The 25306-nt window shown below is 43.4% G+C and overlaps 2 protein-coding genes across 2 annotated transcripts; both read left to right on the top strand.

Annotated features, from left to right (window-relative positions):
- Nucleotides 1-3095: 3095 nt before the first annotated feature.
- On the top strand, nt 3096-10263 carry RNASEH1 (ribonuclease H1). The gene is made up of 8 exons (XM_083856042.1): nt 3096-3236; nt 3306-3430; nt 3856-4050; nt 4613-4712; nt 5186-5240; nt 6316-6400; nt 7838-7962; nt 10025-10263. The coding sequence occupies exons 1-8, from the start codon at nt 3127-3129 to the stop codon at nt 10109-10111; spliced, it is 882 nt and encodes a 293-aa protein (XP_083712168.1). The 5' UTR covers nt 3096-3126; the 3' UTR covers nt 10112-10263.
- Nucleotides 10264-12761: 2498 nt separating this feature from the next.
- ADI1 (acireductone dioxygenase 1) lies at nt 12762-18347 on the top strand. Its single transcript, XM_083858485.1, has 4 exons — nt 12762-12896; nt 13348-13467; nt 14996-15175; nt 16900-18347. The coding sequence occupies exons 1-4, from the start codon at nt 12777-12779 to the stop codon at nt 17029-17031; spliced, it is 552 nt and encodes a 183-aa protein (XP_083714611.1). The 5' UTR covers nt 12762-12776; the 3' UTR covers nt 17032-18347.
- The last annotated feature ends 6959 nt before the right edge of the window (nt 18348-25306 follow it).

Raw genomic sequence — 25306 nt, 5'->3', positions numbered from 1 at the left:
CTCACAGGTGGAACTCTCGGCCTCTGGTGTCGAAATGCCGCTCCCATGAAGTGCCACCAGAATCTCGGCCTTGGCACCGCGGCGCGCTCGGTTTGCGCAGCCCGCGGGGGAAGCGCGGCTCTGCCTGCGCCGCCGAGCTCCCTCTCCCTCCCTCTCCCCCCGTCCCTCCCGCCAGGGCTCTGCAGGACGGCAGTAGCCACCGCTCCAACAGTGGGAGAGTGGATGGTGTTTTTCCCTGCTCTCTCCGTTTTATCATTCCACATTAGTTTAGTGGCGTGGGAGTTCACCCTGATGTTGAGTCCTTTTCAAGACGGAAGAGACGTGATGGAGCGGTGCTGGCACAGTCACCCCTGGCCTGCAGCGAGGCGTTGTGCTGGAGAGCCACGGCCAAAGCCGTGCCAGGGAGCGGGCTGGAACCCGGGAGTGTAGGCAGTCACCTGCCAGCACAGGGCAGCCTGGCTTTGGGTTTTGTTGGCCTCCGTAAACATGGTCTCTCAGTTGCTTCCGCTGAGACAGTGTCACAGCAATCACAGTTACCAGGCTGTTACTAGACTAGAAATAATGCATGAGTCTTCAGCTGTGTTCAGGTACTAACTCAAGGTGAGAGTTCTGGGCTAAACATACTCTGTCATCAGTAGAAGCACTCTTTTTTTATACTGTGTTATTATCTAACAAAGAAGGCTCTAATAGCACTTGCACACTGATAAACAGAACAAGAACAAGCTGTACTTTTAATTTTGAAAGAAGTGACTTGCATGTTGATTCAAGTAAAAGTGCCTGGCTAACTGAATCTAACTGAAGTGGAGCTAAAACCTTGCCTCATCAAAAGATCTCCATTTTGACTCTTCCCTGTTGGCTGTTTTAGGTTTCTTGCTCAAGGGAAGTCCCACTTGGACTTTGCAGTGGGACAGGTGTGCAGCTTGGAGGCAGGAATGGGGTTCAGAGCACTGGTTCTGTGTTCAGATTCCCTGGATTACCCTAAGAGCAACCAGCTTAAGCTTGTACAAACATACAAACACATTTACCACGTAATGCTGTATGGAATAGTGGAGTAATAAGGTGTTGTAAACAAAAAACTAACAAAGACACCAACATCCCAGACTAAACAACCTTAGCATCTGCAAAAGGCAGCTCATCATGTTTTCCAACATTTGTGGAGTTTTCACTAAATTTATGATAGCCAGAAAAGCAGATTGTTCCGTGCCCATTTTTCTCCCAAGTCACTCTTCTTTCCTAGCATTAATTCAATGAATGGGAAAAACTGCTCAGCTCACAGTGATGGGCAGGATTAGTATTTATAGGTATTTGCATTGGCTGAACAACAGTGATCGGGACTTGACTGAAGAGTACCAGAAAGAAGAGTATCAAAGAGAGAGATAACAAGGAAACATTGGTCCTCTCATGAATGGCCTCTCAGTATAAACTGCACTCAGCTTATACTGACAAGCCGTTCATAAAAGGGAGAAAGCACAGGTGATGTGTGGATGGATCAAAACATGACTGTTCAGAGCATTAATGAAGAAAGATGTAATGGGACTATCTGCAGCTTCCCATCTCCATGCTGTGAGTGCTACTGAACAGACCAAATAACAGCAACAAGGAAAAAAGGTGTAGAGAGATGTTTCCTTTTGGACACTGAATTTATGTTAGGTGAAGAATGTAGAGTGTCAAGATCAATGTGCCTGGTACCCAATAATGCCCAGTACTCAAAGTATCTGACAGGTTTTTAAGAACCACTGTGGACCTGTGATCTTTAAAAGAAGTTATGTAATTAATGTAATTAAGAAGGTTCTAATGCCGTGCAGTCTCAGAATGAGCACAGTGAAAAAGTGGAAAGAATAAATTAGTCAGATGCGTAACAAAAGAATCCCAACAGCAGTAGGATCCTATGAGTATACAAAGTCTCATGAATATGTTGGAAGAAGCAAGGAAAATGCAGTAATTGTATTTTCATACAACCCTGACCAAGTTGTTTCTCTATTCCACCAAGGCCTGTCAAATACATAAGCTCTTTGCGCTTGGTTGTGGTTTTTTGTTTAAAGAAGGGTTATCACACTAATACACATAGTTATTATGTGTAATGTCGAGCACATTTGTTGGTTTTGCAACTGAAGGCAAAATTAACGCTGGTGTTTCTCATTCTTGGCATTTTACTGGGCCATGCTTGTAAATCTGAATGAACAGTGCAGCTCTGGCACCATGCAGTCAGCTTTGTCACAGAGATCTGTATTAGAGCTATGAGGGAAGTACAACAGCAGCTTGGATACCTTGGGCTGTTTCTGGAGGTGGCTACACCAGTGCCCCCATCTTTGCTCCTTTGGTCTTGTCAGAAGCTGAGGTGGTGAATTTGGCACACACCCAGCCCCGCCTTTGGTCTCCCAGTACATAACAGGCCAGGTGCTAAGAGGATGGTGCCAGACTCTTTTTGGTGGTGCTCAGTGGCAGGATGAGGAGTAGTGGCCATAAACTAAAGCATGAGGAAGAAGCTTTTTACACTGAGAGCAGCAGCTGCCTGGAGAGGTGGTGGAGTTACCTTCTCTAGAGACATTCGAAGCCCACCAGGACACGCTCCTGTGTCACCTGCCCCAGCTGACCCTGCCATGGCAGATGAACTCCAGAGGTCCCGCCCAACCCCAGCGACCCTGAGATTCCGTGAAGGTGTTTCTCCTCACTTCAGAGGCCGCCTCGACACAGGGCTCAGGTGGACCACATGCACCTGGAACCTGGACAGCAGGATGAGAACCAGCCTAACGACCTTGTGCAGCTTCAGCCTTTTGGAAATGCTAAACACGTAAACACACCTGAGAGCTCTCCTTTGCCTTTTAGCAAATGGGGCTTCCAGAACGAGGTGGTTTGTGCAAAGCCGCCGGGACCTCACACACCTCATATCCCGCCCCCAAAACAACAGCTGATTTAGGTTTTTAAAATACCATTATTGGCGGGGGGAGGGAACAAAACCAAGCAAACAAAAAAGCCAAGCCACACAAAATCCCGCGCTGTGGGATTTTCTGGTAGTTTGGCCTCTCTGGCAGCCCGTAAGAGGCCGCGGCGCTGTCGTGAGCGGCGGCCGCGCAGGCGCAGCGGTGCCGGGGCGGGCGGGGGCGCGGATGGCGGCGGGGCCGCGCGATGCTGCGCTGGCTCGTGGCCGCGCTCAGCCACTCCTGCTTTGTCCCCAGGGGCGGCTCCATGTTCTACGCGGTGCGCAAGGGCCGGCGGACCGGCGTCTACCGCTCCTGGTGAGCAAGGGCCGCGGTGGAGCGGGGAGCCCGCCCGGCCCGGCCTCACCGCCGCCCGCTCTTTTGCAGGGCGGAGTGCCAGGAGCAGGTGAACAAGTTCCCCTCCGCCAGTTTCAAGAAGTTCGCCACCGAGAAGGACGCCTGGAGCTTCGTGCGCGCCGGCCTCCCGGGGCTGCAGCAGCCCGAGCCGGCAGGTAGCGCGTCCCGCCGCCCGGCAGGGAGAAGGGGAGGGAAGGAAGGCGGGCGGGCGGCTGTGCCAGCGCTGCGGCTGCTGCCGGAACGCGGCACCGACCCCTGTTCATCCTTCGGCACTGGCCTGAGGACACGGCGATGGGTGATGTGCCAGGGCAGTTAAAGTGTTTCTGTGGGTGTTCGGAGAGTGTTGATTGTTCCGTTTCCGTGTTAAGGTGTAAGGACGCTTGCATATCTATTTCTAATTCGGTTTTATTTAGGATGAGAAATGACTGGTGTATTCTATTTCTTTTCAGTAATAGTTTGGGGTCGTGTCAGATAACGGACTAACCTTCCTAATAGCTGCTAATAACTGCTGTCTTTAGAAGCAGTTGTTTCAAATAAAATTTGATTTTGCTGAACTTCCTTTTTTATTTATTTTTTGAAGAGGCAGTTGGTCCTCCAGCTGTAACACAAGAAAGTGGTAGCCAGAAAGAGGAACCAGAATTAAATACCGTGAATTGCAGTACATATAAAAGGCCATATGAACAGTCTACAAACGAAGAGCAGATTGCAAAGCGTGTGAAACATGATGAAGTGTGCTCAACACCAGCAGTCAGTGAAGATAAGTTTTCATACATGGGTGAGGTCTTTGATAATTCCTTTAATTATTTCCATTTGCTTATTCTCTGTGACAAGCAACAAGTGTAGTTATTAGAAAGCTTTTAAGGAGTTTTGTATATAGCAGCATCAGGCCTGTTATTTCTTTTTGAAATGAAAACATGAGCCATGATCTATTTGTTCACATTGTCTTTCAGTGTAACTTTGGTTTTAACTGGTGTGAATATATAGCTTAATCACATTGTTATTGGTGTGATTTTATGTGTGTCTGGGCTACAGACTGTATTTAAATGTTTGGATGTAGCTGGGAAGTTGTGAAGAAGACATGAACTGTAGTGAGAAGTATGGGACTTGGGGTAGAAGCTCTTCCTGAGGCTGACTGGTTTGACAGCAGTGAGGGTGTCAAGCTGCAGTGGGACTGGTGTTCTGTGCTGCTAATTCACACAGCTTCTGCAGTTACCTTTTGGAAGGGCCCTCTGGGGAGGGAAGTTTTGGGAATTAGTACACTGGCAAACATTTCTTCTATCTTAAGTAGTGTTTTTGAAGAAGTGCTTGAACTTCTGATTTTGGTAATTTTTTTGTAGGTGACTTTGCAGTTGTTTATACAGATGGTTGTTGCTCTGGTAATGGACGTAACAGGGCACGTGCTGGAATAGGTGTCTACTGGGGTCCAGGCCACCCTTTGTAAGTAGCTCAATGGATTTTTGTTTGTATTATTAATAGATTTTGTTTGGTTTTTTATGTGATTTACAATATTAGCCTCCTTTTAAATATGAAACTCTGTTGTTGAGACTCACGGTGACTGAGTCAGGAGATAGTGAGGGGAACAAAGAAAGCAGCCTCTCTGGGAAAAATCAACCAGAAACTATATTTTGGGGGGCTGAAGCTACAATTCAAGTAATGTGGAACCTTTTAAAATAAAAGTCTGTGTGCACAGAAGATGACAAATGTAATGTCATATTGATATCAAGTCCAGATATGCAGGGGAAAGCTAGAGCTAGAATGTTGTTTTTTTTGGTGTTTTTTTTTGGTGGTTTTTTTTTTTTTTTTTTTTTTTTTTTCTTTTTTTTTTTTTTTTTTTTTTTTCTATGTGTAGCCATTATACACTATTCTGAATACTTGGGATAACTAATCTACTCTTTGTTCTTTGGACACAGAAACACCAGTGAAAGGCTTCCTGGACGGCAGACTAATCAAAGAGCAGAAATCCATGTAAGTAGCAAATGTCCTGAAATGCTTCTCCATGTTAGACTGCAGCTGCACTTTGATGCCTATTTCAACTCTGGTTTCCAGAAACCAGTATGGAGCTCTAAGGGAAATTTGCAAAATGCTCAGTTATGACTTAAAACAAATAGTTATCTTCAAGTTTTATTGGTCTTTATTGGCTTTGAACTAGGTAATTCACCTTGAGAATTCCCAGATGCCACCAAGCACAGCTATTTAAGCAGCCTTACATTAGGAAAGTCTGGCTCTCAAATCTATGTAGATTCCCTTGTGTTTTCAATGTGTACGTGTATGTTTCAGACCTTAGAGTGGGGGCTGCTGAGTGTTGTTAAAGAGGACAGAGTCAGCTTCTTGTGATGGCAGGATCAGAGTATCATAATCCTTAGATAAATCTGAAAAACAATTCTGGGCTCCTAATTAACTTCTATTGGCAACAGCAAATTTAGTCTTCTCTTGTTGTCTCCTCTTAATTATGGTATTGCTGCTATCCCACACTCCATGTTTGGAGATGAGCTGAAATGGGCAATTGATCTGCTTAAAAACTACAAAGGTCATTTTAGAGGTGGTGTTGGTGTGCCAGTGGTCAAACTTGTCACTAAAGAGCTTTTCAGTTCTACATCCACACCCAGCCGCTTCTCCCTGTTATATTTCAGAGCACTAGAAAACCTCAACCTGTTAAGGCTTTTAGATTGTTGGAATTGATACAAATTCTTCCTCGTCAAGGTTTTGGAGAAAATGCTTTGGTGGTGATAGAGGTTTTGATAGTTAGAACATGAGTCAGAAAGGTCATGCTGTCCTTCAAGACAGATTTGAACATCAGAATGTTAGAAGGTTTTGTTTGCCATTGAAACTTAAGTGCCTGCCTCTTTGCCTGAATCATAAAGGTGTTATCTGCAATACACAATTTTGGGATCCTCTACACTAAAACATGTTGATAACCACTGGTGGAGAGGTTACAGTAATACTCTGTAGTTCTGTGTTAGCATCAGGTACTTTGTTGGTATTTTAATTCCATGTGGTCAAAATCCTTTCTGAACTGTGATTGTTTTGAAATGTTCTTAAGGCAGCCTGCAAAGCAATAGAGCAAGCCAAGAGTCAAAACATTAAGAAGTTAATAATCTACACTGATAGCAAGTTTACTATTAATGGTAAGTTAACAATTTTAATTTTCCTAATCCTTAAAGAGACTGCCTGTTTTTTCATTACATGAGATACAGAGAACATTTTGAGTCCTGGAGAGAGGAATGTAGGGAAGAGAGTGTATAACCTACCACTTCTGACTCTGAAAACTTCAGAGTATCAAACATTGCGTGCTAACTGCATGAAATAGAAATAGAGTAAAAGTGTCTGTTAGAGTAAATGCTGACAGAAGTAACAACAGGATTTGTCTTGAGATGTTCAGTGTGACACAAAATCTGGAAAAAATGTCATTCATGTATAGGCTGTTAAGGCTGTACTTAGGAAATTGCTTGGAAGTTGGTGTGGTAACCTGTAGGGTTTTTGTTGTTTTGCTTGTATTGGAGAGGCTGTCTTTAGCACACACACCTGTGAAATGCATTCAGGTACTCTTGCTTCCAAGCTTTTAGGCCACCCTGGAAGACTAGTCAGAGATATGTGCTTAGAGTATGTATTAAACAACCTGGAAAACTTAATTTTATTCTCTATAAATACCATATGAAGCAGCCAATGAGACTTAATTTCCAAAAATAAATTCTTCCTCTTTCCTCAAGATCTTCAGATTTTATTCCTGTGATAATCTGGAGCTGCATAAGTATTTTTTTTTTCTCTTTTTTTCCTCAATTTTGCAAAGGCAGTACAAGTTTTTGTTGTTTCCAGATCACTTTGGAGATTTGATTTTGTGGGTTTTTTCTAAATGACATTAAGCAAAAACTTACTGCAACTCGTAGTTGAAAATTAAATGCTGCTCTTTTTGTTTTTGTCTTAGTCTCTTTGGTTTTGCTTCTGGTTTCATTTTGCATTTTGGGACACTGAAGTGCAGGTTCTATTCTTGTTTAAACAAAGTTTTTTTTTGTAGATGTGTCTAGGAGTTATTATTTAAAAATGCTAGAGAAGGAGGCTTGTATAAATGAATGAAATTTGGTTTTAAGGTGTTTTTTTGGGGGGGTTTAATTTTTTTTTTAGGTTCAGGTCATAAAAGCAGTAAGAATATTTTACATTGTCCGCATCAGCAAAGATATTAAAAAAAAAAAAATCCTTACTTAAGGGACAGTATAGAAAATTCTCTGGCAAGCAGTAGACTTTGCTTGCTGTATCATCAAGCAAATACTTAGCTTTAGTTTATTGAAGTTCATGGGAATTTGTGTACAATGCATGTGTAAGACTGTAGTCTTTAAATGAAATTAAACATCTGTTTGAAAAAACATGGTTGGGCATTTCAAGTAATAATGAGAAAATACAATCCTGAAAGAGAGCAGCAGAGAACCAAACTAGAATGTCTTTTGTCTCCAGTGTTTTTGCCTGAGACTTTGTACAGAGGTGATGTCTTGTTAAAAGGCTGTTGGCTCTCTCTTGATCCTTGCTGGCTTCTTTAGTATCACTCTTATGGTGAGACTCTCTTTGCACAGGTATTACGAGCTGGGTTGACAACTGGAAAACAAATGGCTGGAGAACAAGTTCAGGAGCAAGTGTAATAAATAAAGAAGATTTTGAAAGACTTGATAATCTAGCAAAAGACATAGAAATTCAGTGGGTAAGTTCCTGGTTTCTTGTTTTTAATGACATCTTGAACATGTTTCTGGTAAAAACTTAAAAATGTGACCTTAATTAAGACTTTTGTAGACCATAGTATTGTACATCCTTAACTAAAACTGTAAATACAGAGAAGCTGCTTGTTGTATTTAAAGCAAATGAGCAACATAACCTAGATTCTTGGAACCAGTATTTCATTTATTTAAATAAATATTTGTATGTTTAATGTCTCTTACTACTGCTTAGAAAATGCCTACAATAATTATTTTTAGTTTGTTAGTGCTGTTAGTAGATGCAATTTCTGTTCCTGGAAATCTAGCCTTAGAATATAACTCTTTCCTCTGTCATAGCTGAATTTCTGTATTTGCTTGTCAGAACTCTTTAGGATCCTGGTTTGTTGGAGTAACTCAATTACATTGAGTGTCTTTAAACTGGGAAAACTGTGTGTGTAACCCAAAATAAACTAGCTCTAGTTTTCTGTGCTTTAACTGTGTTTCTTCTAAGAAAAATTGGTACAAGAAGGTCTTTAAAATAACAATTTTTAAATTGTTTTGCTCTCCAGTAAAGAAGTAAGCCAACTTCTATACGGGTATTTATGGTAAAATGTATTTTTCTGTAATCTCTAATAATCAGTGGTTAACACTTCAGGGAATACATGCCTTTGCCTCTTAAATTTTAGCCTAATTATGGTATAAGACCACTGATTTGAGAAAATGTGTGTACAGTTGACTTTGCAGCTGCTAATGGTATGTCTACTCAGCTTCTGTCTTTACTCTGTAGAAAGCAGATATTGTAGATATTTAATGTGCAGTCTTTTTGATGGTAATTTATTGCAGGTATTCATGTTGTTCTGCGTTACAGAGTTGGTGACTGCAATTCACAGGCTGACTAGATTTTTTTATAGCGACTCCTATTTTCTGTTGAGGAGAAAACATAAAAATTCGAAGACCAACTAAGTTCAGCTGTTCTTGAGAATATTTTACATAATTAAAATATATTCCTTTATGGGCACTTCTTAAACCTGAATCTCTTCTTTTGGTGGGAAGGATTTTGTTTCAGGAGGAGTGTATGCATAGAGAGTCCTGCATGGGCTGCAGGCACATCTCTGCTCCCCCGTGGTCCTCCCTGGGCTGTGAGGAGGACAGGCTGACTTAGAGACTGCAAGAGAGTCTCTGCTCAGGTGCCTGGAGCACCTCCTCCTTCTGCACTGCCTTGGTGTCTGCAGAGCTGTTCCTCTCACATATTCTCATTCTTTTCTCTGGCTGCTGTGCAGCGTTTTTACCTCTTCCTAAACATGCTATTACAGAAGAGTCATCAGCTTTGCTGACGGGCTTAGCTGTGTCAAACTGTGGGTCCCTTTTGGAGCTGTCTGGGCTGGCTCTCTCTCATGTATCAGCACTGCTGGTGTCTCTTCACAGAATCCACACCTGCAGCCCTCCACGTGGTACCAAAACCTTGCCATGTAAATCTAATGTCACCTCACACACACCTTTGTGCTTGTCTCCTCTCAGATATTGTCAAATAGCAACCTTGATTTTCTTCCTCACCTTCCTATTCCACCCTTACTTCTGACAAGGATGGGCTTAGAGTAGGAAGTGTTTTTCAGTTCCTGATTGATGGATGGACAATTAAGACATCTGATAATTAAGAGGCTCTTCTAATATCCTGTGTATGTTTCCTAAGCTAATGCTGTAACTACCAAGGCTTTTAGTGGAATAGAGGTCTTTGGCTTTTGGGGAAAAGATTAACTCAGTTCAAGCACTGAATACAGGAAAGTGGGAATTTTTAATTGGAGCTGTTTGTCTGCATTTCTTAAAGATAGGTTAGCTGGTCCTTATGCTTTTCACTAATTCCCATAAAGATCATATTCACAGTTTGGCAAGAGAGGAAGAGAGGCAGTGAAAATCCCTGGGAAGAAAACCTAAGGACTAAATATTAGGTTAGGACCTCTGAGGAGGTGCTCCTATACTATCAATGACAGAGCATTGCTTGATCAAATTATTGTATCTTCTTTCTTCCTGATTTCTTCCATGTCTAACACTCTTGTATTTTTGTCCTGACAGATGCATATTCCCGGTCACGCTGGCTTCCGAGGAAATGAAGAAGCTGATAGACTGGCAAGAGAAGGAGCTCTTAAACAAAAGTGCTGATGTCCTGGGACTAGAGACTGTTGTACTGGGAGGAAAAGGCCTAACATGACAGCAACAGCTTGATCTGCTGTAATTGTTTTGGAGTTGAACTTTGAGCTATACTTCTTTCTGGCCTGAAACACAAAATATAAACCAACTTCTGGGAAGGAAAACCCCACATTTTCTTCTATTGCATTTGTTTTACAATTGAGACAATATTTAGTTGATGATACTTAGTATTTGTTTTTTCTCCATCTGTTGGAAGGGCTGTTAGCTGTCTCGTGTACTTATGAATTCACCTTAAAGACAGGCTTCTGAAGAAGTAATTTTAAATCAAAGTGTTCTGTATTTTCTTGTTAGTGAAATAAATTATTTTTTTGTACAGAGGTATATACTCCAGCCCAAAATAGCTGGGGCTTACTTTGGGGTCGGTTGATTTGGTAGGAGGTCACCTAACACGATGTCCATTGATCCACTCTGGCATTCTGGTAGTGGCAATAACTGCTCCACAGATGGGCTCATAACACTGACCTGTGTGTGCCTCACAGTGTCAGCTACAGCACCAGTAGCTTTCTTTGTTCATGCTACCCTGCAAAATAGCTTGATAAAAGAAAAAGCCAGGTCACGGGAAGACTTGGACAATGAATTTTTACGATTCTTTTTATCTGATTCATGTCTGAGCTCTTGTCTCTGGCTTCCTGTTTCTATTAAGTAGGTTTTTTTAATGCATACTGGTTCTTATTAGCATTGTTAATGCCTCTTCAGTGCTGTCCCAAAAGGTAATTGGTAATTGACCATTTCATCTGAAATGGGACTAGAAGATAAGCTTCACCATACCTTCTGGATCTCAAGTGTTTGACTTCATTTTTTCCAGTCAATTATGAGATTAATGGAACTGCTAATGTGCACTTGAATTGGAGAGTAATTACCAGTAATCAACATGGGTTTGTTTTCTATGCAAGTATACAAGAAAAGCAAACAGGTTTGTTGTGTTATCTGTGCCAACTTCTCTGTATGGTACCTTTGTACCACTGAATAGGAGGGCTTAAGCTAGGAGGGACTGAAATGTTTTTGTTAATTTCTATACAGATAGTTGGAGCTGCACAAGTTTGTTACTTAATAGTTCTCATGCATTGTTCTGTCTTTCCTGAGGGAAAGTGTGAGGTTTTACATACTTAGTCACATGATGGTGGTAGGAGGCGGAAACTGGCTATCTAGTAGTTGATACATCAGTGAGGATTTTTATTTTTTCTTCTCATCCAAAACTGCACATTTCAGCTCATCTAAGGGTAAGGAGGGCACTGATTGGGCCACCTCTGCTTCTTTGTATATATGCACACAATTACCTACTTACTTTAGAAGTTTGGCTGCAGAGAAGACTCACCCCCCACCCCCGCCCAGCAGATTTCTAGTAACTTGCCTATCTTACTTATACTGTTAAACAAGTAAATCCTATTAACTGGTGGTTGTTGTGGTTTTTTTTTTTGTTTGTTTTTTTTTTTTTTTTTTGTTTTTTTTTTTTTTTTTTTTTTAAGCAGGAGCTTTGGAAAACCTGTAAGATAGTGGTGGGTAAATCTTGACTGCATAATACTGACTTTAGGCCACTTGATTACCTGAGTCTAATAGGTAGATTATAATAGAAAATCTAGTAGGACAAAGTTTTATATAGATTTGATAAGAATGTTTATTCTTATTCTGGAAATTCAGTACAGAAGAAAGCCAAGAGGAAGGTAACGAGATGAAGGCTGATTAAAGGATGGAAGACAAATAAGTACTTCTCAAAAGGCCATAACAGGGGCTTGAGGGCCTGCAGAGGATGGTGGTGGATGTCTGTCAGCTTTTCAGAGAACGGCAGCTTTAGAAGAATATTGGCATTTAGCATCCATAATATTCAGTGCTGGCTGCTCCAAAACACCTACTTGGCCTCCATGAGCCTAGCACAGCTTCTAGAGTGTCTGATAACCAGTAGTGCTTAAGCATAAATACTATACATTAAAGGGATCTGGTACCTTTTTATGAGAATTGGAATAGTAGCGGTTGAGACACTTTAGTAAGTAAGAAAGCTTTTAGGAAAATTCTAAAACGGGATAGTTTCAGTTGTCTGGTCATTCCTACACTGTGCTTAGCTGGCTGTTGGTTGATTTGCCATATGGACTCAGGTAGACACAGAAGTGTGGAGTCTGGAGAGGACATACCCCCAGGCTGTCTTCTTCACTCCAGCTCGGGGAGGACGCTGAGGATGTAGTTTCATAGATGGAGACAACACAAGTTACCTGTGCAGGCATGTCTCATCACTTAATTTTTCTCCTGATTTCTATTTTTCCATATTGTGGGGTTGCAATGCAGGCCTTTAAGCCTGAGCAGCAGAGAGGGGCCGGCACGATGCGAACCCCACGGCCGGTCACTCGGGTTACCCTGGCGGGGTGGTGCGGGTTCTCACCCGAGCCCGGCCGATCCCGGGGAGACCCGGCAATCAGCCTGGAGCTGTTTCCTCAAACGAAAGCTCCTCGCCGCACCCTGTTCGGCGTGTTTGGAGCGGCCCGTGTAGCCCCTGTAACTCTGTCCCAGGCCGCGGGGCGGGCCCGTCCCTCTCGCTGCCGGGCCCGGGAGCGCCGCCGGGGCGGGACGTGCGGCCAACCCAGCCCAGCCCAAACCAGCCCGGCCCCGCGGGCGCTGCGGCGGCGCGATGGTGGAGGCCTGGTACATGGACGAGTCCCAGGAGGACCAGCGGGCGCCGCACCGGCAGCGGCCCAACCGCGCCGTCAGCCTGGAGCAGCTGCGCCGCCTCGGCGTGGTGTACCGCAGGGTACGGCGGGGTGTACAGCAGGGCACGGCGGTGGGCACCGAGGGCACGGCGGGGTGTACAGCAGGGCACGGCGGTGGGCACCGAGGGCACGGCGGGGTGTGCCGGGCCGGGCCGGCCGCAGGAGGGCAGGCAGGGGGAGGCAGGCAGGGGGAGGCAGGCAGGGGGAGGCAGGCAGGGAGAGGCAGGCAGGGGGAGGCAGGCGGGGAGAGGCAGGCAGGCGGAGGCAGGCGGGGCGCGGGGCCGGCCGCAGGAGGGCAGGCAGGGAGAGGCAGGCAGGGGGGAGGCAGGCGGGGCGCGGGGTCGGCCGCAGGAGCCCCGTGTCCCTGTGGCAGCTCCGCCCGCCCCGCACTCCGGGCACACCGCGGGATTCCCACGGGGGCCCCGAGTTCCGCCTTCTGCAGTGGCCTCTGAATAACTTTTTTTTTTTTTTTTTCCCTGCCTATTTTTTTAGTTGGATGCTGATAACTATGAGACTGATCCATGCTTGAAAGAGATTCGGAGAGCCGAAAATTACTCTTGGATGGATATAGTGACCATACATAAAGACAAGCTTCCGAACTATGAGGAGAAGGTGGGTGCAGCCGCTCTGCGTGCGGGTTTCCGGCCGCTGGAGCGTGTGACACCCGCACAGCCCAGCGGGACACGGGATGAGCCTTCCACCTCTAAAATACAACCTGTACCCAAGTCCTGAACATTAAAAAAAACCTTTTGATATTATTTTAAATATAGCAGAGGTCTTTTGCTTCTGTAGATTGCCTTCAAAGCTTTGAGTATCATTTCCATCACTGTCATTTCAAAATGAGATTCCTACCAGGAGAGTTCTGCCAGTGCTGACCTGTCCTCAGAGAGCCTTTCTGGGATGAAGGCAAGTGGCTGCCAGCTGGGCCCGGGCTTTGAAGGCTTTTACATCCTGATGGCTGCTTGCATAATGTGTCTTTTTTAAGTGAGTGTTAACCCCACAGAAAAGAGGGATACATTCTTTGTACAGTAAGATTTTTTACCTTGGAGAGCTTGTACTTGGACAATTTCATTATAGCTCAACATTGTTCAGGTGAGACTCCTAGAAGGTGCTTTCTCATCCCAGCCTCCAGGTGCTGCTGGCTTTCTGCTCTGACTTGAGGACAGCAACCCAATGACGCTTTAATATTTTTTATTAAATTTCAATTTACCGGTTTGTTTGAAGCCCATTGTGTTCTAGTGGTTTTGTCTTGGTGAGAAGGTGAATTAGGTAGTAACTCATTAGGTGGATGGCCGTGGTAGGCTCTGAGAGAAAGATGGGCCACTCTTTACAAGATGTCAGGACTTTTGCTTATCCTGTTGCGCTGGATCACTTCTGGCTCAAGGACATCTGCACAACTGTGGCTAAATATCATCCAGACCTGAGCAGGTAGGGATGGTACCTGGCATTGCACTGCTCACTGTGCACTAAACGTCTCAGGTTTCCATTAATTGAGCTTTTAAAATGTGTTTTATATTCTGTGCGTGTGCAAAGAATTCGACATCCCAGAAAAAAGAGAATATTGCTGCCACTGCCTTGGAGGAGAGAGCCCGAGCTGGGTCTCAGTGTGTGCGGGCAGGCATGACACACTGTTTACATCATTGCTGTAGATGGGCCCTGTTTGGCCGTGACTGCATTTTCAGACAGTGGTAGTACCCTGAGCAGCTAATTCAGCTCTATATAAGTGTAAAGGAGGGGGAATAGTCTGTGGCTTTGTTTGGTGCTGCATGTTGGGGGAAAAAAAGCACAAAATGATCAAACTGAGCAAGCACAAAGACCAAATCCTCCAGTGGGAAGTTTTACCCATCTCTCTTTCACATGAATGTAAACATTATTGTTATCCAAAGAATGGTTATATACAGCTAGAGCTGCTGTTTCATGTCAGAGGAGTTCTTGCCCCCCAGAGGAAATGTAGGAGCCTGCTTAGATGAGTCAAGAGACGGGGCTGGCTGGCTGGCTTGCCATCTTCACCATGTTGGTCTCCTCTATTAGTTAAAACAGTTGCCCTGTGAAAGTCTTTCTCAGCTTCTCTGCGTTTCTACCAGATTTCTTTGCAGTTTTCCCATGTTCAGTAGTTTTACAAAATATTTGCTATTTCTAGATAAAAACATTTTATGAAGAACATTTACACCTCGATGATGAAATTCGCTACATCTTGGAGGGATCTGGCTATTTTGATGTTCGAGACAAGGATGACAAATGGATTCGGATTTCCATGGAAAAAGGAGATATGATAACCCTCCCTGCTGGCATATATCACCGATTTACACTGGATGAGAACGTATGTTGTTGTAGATTACCATAAATTTTGATGACAAATCCGTGTGAATATATATCACATTAGTAACTACATGCCCTGAGACTTGCAGGTCATTAGCAAAACATATTAAATATGAAGGAGGAGAATGCAAAATACTAAATAATTCACAGCATCTGAACCTTTCATCTCCAGGTCACAAATTCAGCTTCTCCTTCTCAGCTGTAACTGTAAGTCATTGCCACGTGATGTCTGCGGCATATCAAGCCTTGGCCTGTCCCTCCCACAGTTGCCCCAGCTGTCAGTTGAGGTGGTCGAGGTGTAGATGGATCATTCTGATTGCCTTGTTGTGTATTTTTGTGGGGATAGAAGAGCATATCTGTGTCCAGCAGTGGTATTTTTCACAAGTGTTAAATTCACCTTAGGGGAAAGATGGATTTAAAGATCCTGAGGCACTGCTTGAAACTACTGTATGCTGAGCTGGATGCTGGCTTCACAGCTGGTGACCTCCTTTGGAAAGATACTGTTGTCAGTGGGAGAGTGAGATTGGCACTTACAGTCCTAGTCTGTATTTCTCTTCTTGTGAGCTTTTACAAGCATGTTTGTAACTTTGGCATATACCCCTGCAAAAAGGGGAAACCCCTGTGTCCTGTGTGGTGAAATTGCATCTCTGGTGAAAGGAATGATTTTGAGAATGGTTTTGTTTTGAATCAGCTGTCCAGATAGCAGTGTTCATACATGTGAAAAAGGGAGATGCTGCTGTGGTGAAAAACCTGACTTTTCCCATCTGCATCTCAAGATCCACAGTGAATAAACTACATTTAATATTCTCAGGCTTTTTCTTTACATAGACAAAATGTCAGGGGTTATGGTTGAATCCCCAAGAAGTCTTAAGTGTTTTTTCACTTCAGGAGCTTTAGTCCAGAAGTGCCATCTTCAAAGTAAAATCTTAAGGTGCTTCTCTGCTCTGGCATTTTGCAGCTAAGTTCTTTTGATACCTAACTTTATTCTTACCATTGCTGAACACCTGGGTGTATGATAATCATCTATCCATGTTTTACAGAATAGGTAGGGTCTAAATCTATGGCATAGTGGACAAAAGAGGGGAGTTCCTCATAACCCCATGGTTGGAGCACTTCTGCAGGATGTCAAATGCCATTTTCTGCTACCACAGCTGTACCTTGCACCAGGCATACTTTCGGTTAGCTGGTGTTAGAGGCTGTTGCTTTTCCTGTTGGAGTCTGGAGACTTTCCACTTGCTGTAAGCATTATTTTTGGGGTAGTTTATGCACTTCGCACTCACTTTTTATGGCTGTGACTTTGACACTTCTGGTATTCTCCAAAAGCATTGTGTAAATGTCTTGGGTACTCTGGTTGCTGCTGTTTACTGAGCAAATAGGATTTAAATGCTGCACTGCTGAGTATTGTGGATCCAGTGCAAAAGGTTTGCATAAGAGAGGATGGTTTTAGTTTCCTTGAAAAAGAGAGAAGTACTGCTTCTGCCTGAACTAGAGGCAGTGATCATGACACAGTGTATCACTGCGTAGGTGCCAGAGTCTTCCACTGCAGGCACTGAGAGCAGGAACAGCAGTATAGTGCTATAATTTTCTGGAATGTGTGAAGCTATCAGTCCATCATGAAATAATTTCAAAAATTTCTGCAGAAGTGCAGGTGAAACCTTAACTTTGGGGTGAAGATCCCTTGAAAAGGAGCTCTTGATTTATTTGTCACTTCTTGTTCTTTGGCAGAATTACGTGAAGGCCATGAGGCTGTTTGTTGGCGAGCCCGTCTGGACTGCCTATAACAGGCCGGCTGACGACTTTCCTGCCCGGAAACAGTATATGAAGTTTTTGGCTGAAGAAGCACATAATGGTGTCTGAGACCTGACAGGTGGAACATCCTGAAGCCCCATCAGAATAAATGTGCCTTGTTGCTTTTCATTGATTAATCTTGTATTTACATAGGAAATTGGAATCACAGAATCACAGAAAAAATTAGATTGAAAAGTCATTTAGAGGTAATTTAATCCAACCCTGTGAATTACTGTGTCAATTTTAAAGCTAGACTGAGTTGCTCAAGATGCTGAATTTTGGAAACCTCTGGTGGTGGAGGTCCTACATCATCTCTGGGTGATGGTTCCAACACTTAGCTGCTCCCATGGCCAAGCATTTGTTCTTCATGGCCAACTCCTTGGCTGCAGTTTGCAGTTGTTGTTTATTGCCCTTTCACTGCATATCTGAGAGAGTCTGGCTCTGTCTTCACAGTCCCTGCTCTAGAAGGAAACTGTAGTTGGGTTAAGCCTCCTCCTCTCCAGGGTGCACAAACCAGTGCCCTTGGCTGGGCTCCCTTCTGTTAAGTAAGATGTTCAAGATGTTTTGCCCTAGTTCTGGTGACTGAGGGATGTCACTTGGAACCACCTGATAGTTAAGCTTCAACCACAGAGTGTTTTGAGCCCAGTGGATCCGAGGTTCTTCATCCACCCAGTAGTTTGTATCCTCCGTCAGGCTGCTGTGGTTCACACCAGTGAAAGCCTTGCTGGAGTCAAGGTGAATGGTACCTATGGTGTCCCCTCTGCCACAGAGCCTCTGCCCCTGGCAGTTGGCATCAAGCAGAATGTGCCCTTGATGAATTGGCATTGACCTGGTTGCTCCCCATCACCTGGTATTTCTTGTGCCTGGAACACCTTCCATAATGGCTTATTCTGTAACATTCCTGGGGACTGAAGCAGGGCTGAGCAGCCTGCAGTTCTCCAGATCTTCTTTTGTGCATTTTTGAAGGTGGCAAAATTACTTGCCTTTTCCTGCTCAAAAAGGTTTTCCTGATCTCTGTGACCTTTCAAAGATGCCAGCAGCCTTGCAGTGACATTAGCTAGTTGCATTTACAGTTGCTCAGAAATCCATTTGCTAACCTTTTTTTCCTTGGTATTTCTGGCAGGTAGAATTGTGAGAGGTGGGCAACATTAATATTCATTTTGTTCAGAATCCATGCTAATGAACTATGTAGGATTCTGGTTTTAATTAAAGAAAATAAACCCTCTTTCATTCTTGTCTAAAAATGTTCATAAGATAAATTTGCATAATCGGCATTTTAGTATGCAGCTTTCCAAGTTCTGCCCTGGTACATAAAGCTGTGGTTTTCTAGGTAAAATGTAGCAATTTGTTCTTTCAAGTTATCAATAAAATTACTTTGACCTCGGTATGTTTGGTTCTGGTGATTTGTTTGTTTGGTTTTTTGTTTTTTAATTCCTTGTGCTAACATTTAGGACCCATTGAACAACAGTGTTACTGTAATTAATGATGATCTTTTATTCCTTGTGCTGGCATTGATTTGTTCTGTGACATGGGACAAATCACTGACTGTGCCTGTTTCTTCAGCTGTGAGAGGGAGAAGAGTAGGCTTAGGCACACTGGGCTGGTTTTCAGTAAATGCCTTGTGCTTGCAGAGGACATGGAGCTCCCCAGCAATGGGCACTGGAGTGTTTTGCTTTTCTCAATGATGGATTATGTCAGCTGGGCAGATGTACTGTTTGCTCCAGCTTTCAGTGGATGATGAGCTGACTGCAGCCTGTGTGCTGATTTCAGCCAGATATAATACATGCTCCTGCCTTGCAGTCTCCTAAATAAACAACTCAAGAAGGAGGTTGAAATGGCCCTACCTGGGTCTTCCTAATGTAGCAATGATGGATAGTTGAACTTTCCCACTGTTCTTTCCTATCAGTGTGTACACAGCCCTTCTTTAGTTGGTAACAGTGTTTTTCTCACTTTGTAGCAGCATTGCTGTTAACCATTTCTTGGCATTTTATTTCTTTAAGTGTTTCTGAAAGAGAAGTTGCAATTTTGAAGTGAAATGGTACAAAATTTACAAGTTGGAAAGGGTGAAGAAAAAGGTCATGTTTCCTGGGGTTTGGGTTGCAAGTTAGAGGAGATGTGGGGACAGAGCTGACCCTTCAGTCTGCCAGTGTGTGCTCAGTTTATGGGAGGGGGAGCAGGAACAACCCACGCTTGCAAAATTGAAACTCACCCAGCTCTCCATGCATTCAGGACTGGCTTTTGTGCTGTGGTCCATAAGCCTGTCTGAAAAATCAGTGTTACGAGCACATAGGAAGTTTAGCTATAGTCAGACACACATGGGGGAGGCCGTGCTCTGACATGTGCCTTACTGGCTCAGGGATTTGTGTGCCACTTGTCCGAAGGGAGCATGAATGTCCTCTTGTACAGCACACTGGGGCTTCCTGCTCCCAGAACAAACTTTGGGGATTTTTCAAGGTACAAGTACAGGAATAAATGACAGTTATTGCCTGCAGCAGATTTTATTCCTTTGATTTATACGTCACAGAAAATTTGGTTTCTGAATGTGAAGTAAAACGACTGCTTTCTCCTGGTGCTGGTATCAGTCCCTGGTATCCTATCTAATTAATCCCCCTTCTAAGCTTTTGTTTCCTTTTTTTTTTTTTTTTTAACAGAAGCCAAGGTGAGACTGTTCATTCCTCCTATGGGCCTTTCTGTTGTGATCTCTCTCTGCAAAAGGAGAGGTAGGGCAGCAGCACTGGCCCTCAGGACCCCCAGTTACAGACTGGCCATTCCCTACCAGGCTGGGGGAGCGACCCAGAGAGGGAGCAGGTAATCCATTCTGCTCGGGAGAGATTTACAGTTTGGTGCAGTGATGAGGGATGGACAGTAAAAGCAGCTGCTCGCAGCAATTGCTTTCAGCAGCTCACTGATGTAGAATGTGACCTGGGAAGGAGGGCTGAGCCACCTTGTTTTGTTGCCTCTCTGGAGGAATATATACACCCGGTACAGCTCCCATCTCCTGGCTGTCAGAATAACACACGATCACCCCACTGGAGATCGTTCATCATTTTCATAGCACAATGCATTCTGCTGCTGAGAGGTGGCAGGGGCTGGGGGCGTCTGACTGTCAACACTTTGGAGTCCATGCCTTTTAGTGCTATAGGTGTCTTTGAAAGGGTGAAAGCTTTGCACTCTGAAAGTGGTTTTTGTCAGCCAGGAAAAAAGCAATTTGGGGCCGGTATAAAGATTCCACACCTGCAAAGAGGTTATGTGGGAAATTACAGTGGGAGGAAACAGCTAGGCAGAAAAAAAAAGTTAATATTAATAGAAAACATTCAAGAGAGCAGAGAGATGGGAAGGAGAGCATGCCATGCCTTCAGATGAAAAATGCAGTTTATTTTCATAGTGATTTTTGTGGTTTTTTCTTTCTTCCCTTCCCACCCCCCTCACCCCCCTCAAACAAAAAGTGCAAAGTGAAATTGATTTTTGGTCCAAAAACATGGTTGTGTTTTACCACAGCTAGTGGAAAATCTTTGTAAATTGATGTAGTATGAAAATTCCTGTAAGTAGTTCCAGCAACATCATATTGGCAGCATTAACTCAGGCACAGGAAATGTTCCAGCTCCTCCAGGATTAGAGTTAAAAAAAATAAAATAAATTAAAAAAAAAACAAACCAGGAGAAACGGTACTGAATTGAGATGTTTAAGATAGCTTTTTTTGGTACCTATGTACTATTTTCTGTTTTAATCCAAACTTTCCCAAAGTGGCATATACCCCATTTTCTCATTAACATCTTGAGAGAACTTTTCTGAAGGGGACTCAGTGCAAACTGTGGATGGGCAGTACGAGTTTTAATAATTTAGGTGGGCAAACTGGTGGCTGCATCCCCTTGTTATATTTCCTGGGGCAAGTTTCTTTGGCTGGATTTTTTAATGAAAAGACATTTCCCGGCCAGTTGGTAGTTAACTAGTAACATCCACTTGGGGAGGGGCTAAAAATAGGTGAAGGAGGGTGCTGCTGGTGGTGAGTGTCTTGCCCTGGGCTGCCTGAGAGCAGGGGCTGTGCTGCTGCCTGCAGCTGTGGGAGCTGGAGCTGTCTGTCTTGGCTGCTGAACTTGACAAGTATAAATCTTCATGTACTCAGAGCTTTGGGTCCTACTGGCAGAACAGGCCAAAACTCTCCTGCTGGGTTTCTGATTCCAGGACTTAGCTTGAACTAGGAACTTAGGAGAAAGGACAGTTTCCTGACAGAGGCAGTCATTTCATATCAGCTGTCAAACACCAGCACACATACTGAGATGCAAGCTCAGCACTGCTTTGAAAAATATTTCCTTGTAGTCAAAATGTGGATTTGGATCTGACTTGTGCTATTCTTGAATATGACATCATTTGTTTGGGAGTCTTTTCTGGGGAAATGATAGAAATTCCCAGATTCCCTCCCTCCCTCCCTACCAAATAGGGAAGGAAGTCTGAGAATAGGGTCACTGCCAGTTGTCTTTTTATTTGAAGCCAAATAAACATATCAACTTATTGGGGAATGAATTGGTGTTACAATTTAAATATTCCTGGCTCAAAGATGCAGATTTCATCTGAATTACTGCACTCATTGTGATTTTACAGATTGATTCCCCAAACGTTTTGTGTGGTTGCAAAAAGATAATACTCTGCTATACCTGCAATTTGAAAAACCTATTTTTGTGCAACTGAGTCACTAGCTCTCATTATTTATTAACTGTATAAATAGCCAGATAAGGCAGAGAAGCAAAATTTCAGAAACCAAAATGCCTGGGGAAAGATTCAACAGTTAAAGGACTGTGAATATCTTTTAATTCTGGCCTCCCCTGCTGCAGTTCTCTCTGGGATACCTGCATTAATTTCGTTTCATTCTCTATGCTGCTTCTCAGAGTACCAATTAAAAACTGTTGTGCCTGTCAATATTGGCTGGTAGAAAATTGGGCTGGGTATGCTCTGGGATTGCCTTTGGTCACAGACACAGCCCAGAGCAGCCAAGCTGAGCTCTGAGCTCTGGTTTCCCCTGTGATCACAGGCATTTGAGCTGGGAGAATTTGATTTGGGTTCACCCTCAGGCTTGTTTTTTTCCCCCGAAATGATTCAGGCAACTTAAAGCTGACCTGCTGTTCATGGGAAAAAGGTGGGCTGTCCTTGGTGATGCTGTAACAAAACAAAGTGGGGCATAAACAGAACGGTGGCCAGGTTATGCACAGTCTGCTGCCCCAGCCTTGGGTGGGGCTCAGTCCTGCTGCCTGGCACTGGAATGTGTCACAGAATTTGAAGTACTTGTTCACATCTTGCATTGCAAATAGTGGGGTTTTTTGGGGAGGAGATAATTGTTGGTGTTTTTTTTTTTTTTTTTTTTTTTTTTTTTTTTTTTTTTTTTTTCTTCTAATAAACAGCTCTAGTTCTGCATCTTTTTAATTTAGTTTTTTTTCAATTTAGTACTGACAGTTTTGACAGCTTTTCAAAGCCAAGGAACCTTCTCCCCCCTTCCTTCCTTGCCTCAAAAAAGTAACATCCAATTTTTTCCCCTCTTTGTGGGAAAATTATAAGCCATTATTGCTTCCTTTCAGGTGGATTCATTTTAATGACTCATACATAATAAACATCTGCAGGTGACTGCCCAAATCTAGGACAGAAAATCTACATGTTGATCCAAAACAGCTTGGAAAGGCAACACCTAGGTCATCCTCCCCATCCACATCTTCTCTTCCTCCCTAAGATCAGGGTCATGACCATCTCTCACACCTCTTGAAGAATGACAATCTTTAAATCTGTAATCCCCAGACTGGCTGGGAGAGCTAAGTGGGAAAGCAGCTTTCTGCTACCATTTCCTGAAAGTTACTGCTGGGGCTTGTTTGCATCCAGCACTACAAAATTGTTATTCAAATGCCAGAAATTCTGGGCAGGTTCCTGCATTGTAAGGTACCTCACTGGCAAGATAATTCCTTAATGTTTAATTAAGTGGCTAAAAGGCAGGATGGAAGATGTGGATGGCATCTTTCTTTGAACTCTTATAGGTGTGAGCTACTGGATAAACTCACTTTAACATCTTTAATTTCCCTGGCCTCTGCTCAGGACGACATCAATATAGGTTGCTACCTGAGCAACCTCAGAGAAGTTGACCCTGCCTGCTGTGGTTCTATCCATCTGAAATACATTTACATCTGTATCTGATGCTTCAGTCCCATTTTGCCAATTGAAGCAGTGAATCAATGTGTGTATCTCACTGCAGCTGGTGATGGCAATACCACACATCCTGCACTCCTTTTTTAGACAGCTCCAGCACATGGGGTTAAGCACATCAGCTGACACAGAAATGAGAGACGTAACTTTGCTGTGCACAAAGATCATACCCTGCTTCTCCCCCTCGACTGGATTTGCAAAACACCTGCAGCAAAAGCTTCACAGGGGGGCTGTCTGTGTACCTCTTGTTAGGCCTATAGTGCAGGAAACCCAGCAGCCTACCCAGGCAGTGTGGCAATTCCCAGCAGATCTTTGTGTTGAAAGCCTCAGGATGAAGATGTATCTGAAGAGGGTGTTAGCTGGCTAGGTGAGTTCTTCCACCAGGTAAATGAGCTGATCAAGCCTGTGCAGAGTGCTCCTGCTGATATGAAGGATGGGGTAGGTGAAGGAATGACCATCCTTTCCAGTGGACTGGCTGAAGTCCATTGTGGAGTTTCAGGCATGTCTGCACATGCCTTTGGGGAACATTCAATGTGTCCAGTCTGAAAACTGAAGCACCAGGAAAACGTCAGTGACCAGCTGGTGAGGGGATGCCATTATCACCTGAACTGCAGTTAGGTATAAGAAATGCCAGAGATACTTAAGTTCAGTTTCTGCATAAAGTAATTATCTGAATGTCTGAAGTACAGCTTCTTTTCTCCTCTTTTAACAAAAGTGGGAATTTAAATGCAAAACTTCTGTTAAGGAACATTAAGCTTTAAGATTTGAATACAACAATCAGTGCATTCAGGCTCTGCTTTCCATAGCTTTTCTCACTTAGCCAGATGACATATGCATGCTGTGTTTTAGAACTGAGCTCTGCCCTCATTTACACCAGGAACCCTCATTAAATTCAGCTGAATTCATTGAATTTAACAGGATTGCCTGGTGTAATTAATGTTTTGAGGACAAAGTTTGTCCTTAGCTTTAATGTTTTAGCATCATATAGAGCATTCAGATGTGTAACGGGCAGAATTTAGGGAAGTCAAACACTTAACTTGTATGTATGTCACATCCAAACCATAAAGTGACATTGAGTCTTGCCTGCATTTCATAAACAGTTAACAATTTGCATACATCCAGCAGTGATAATATGGCTTTGCATTTAAATTTTAATTATTCTGCAAGTCTACCAGGATGTCACTTGTTTAATGGCTCGCTGAGCTTAGAGGTCACCCAGTCCAAATCTCCTCTAATGGCATTTTTATCTGAGTAAAAGGTTCTGCTAATAAGAACACAGCAAACATGCTGAAGCAAGACTATGTAGTAACACACGAATTAGAATGTAGAGAAATTTGGAGAACAGGGGATTTTGTTTTCAGAGTGTTTCTTCTATAATGGTTATTTGAATCTGACTAAGATAATAAATTTTTATTCTCTGCTGAGCAGAATACAGACTGTCATTTACTAGCGCAGTATCAGGCACTATAGAACCAAAAAGGAAGCTTTTTACTGCAGTTGTAAAGAGGCAAGTGGCTTCAGCATGCTGCTGCTGCTGATCATGCAACTTTCACTTAGCACTGGAGCAGACAAATGACACTTCCTGAAAGCACAGGCAACAGTACAATACAACAGTACAACAATACGACACTTCAGCTAAATGTGTGTGACTCTTTTATATTGTTTTATATATTACTGTAAAAAAAATTAATGGGAATTAGATAGTTTGGGTTGGAAAGGACCTTTGAAGCTCATCTAGTTCAACTCTCTCCAAGGGCATAGACATCTTCCACTAGAACATGTTGCTTGAAACCCATCCAGCCTTTGTCTTGAATGCATCCAAGGAGAAGGAGTCTCTCTGAGCAAACTATTCCAGTGCCACACCAATAATAATAGTATTTTCCTTATACCCAAGCTAAACCTACCCTCTTTTAGTTTTAAACTGTAGCCCCTTCTCCTATCACTACATGTCCTGGTAAACCCGGTAAACCCTTGTCCTATTGCTACATGTTCTGTTCACTACTCTCAGCATCTTTGAGAACAATGGTTGTCACATACCAGGAATTCTTTTCATCTTCAGAGAAACCCCATGCCCAAGAAAAGGGACCTTTATGACCTATAGAAATTAAACTACTAGAATAAAAAAAATTAGCACAGCGAGTAACATACCAGACCAGATTCACAC

This window comes from Zosterops lateralis (assembly GCF_965231275.1).
Source record: "Zosterops lateralis genome assembly, chromosome: 3".
Classification (NCBI taxonomy): domain Eukaryota; kingdom Metazoa; phylum Chordata; class Aves; order Passeriformes; family Zosteropidae; genus Zosterops; species Zosterops lateralis.
Note: the sequence above shows the minus strand (reverse complement) of the source record. Positions and strands in the feature narration are given on the sequence as shown.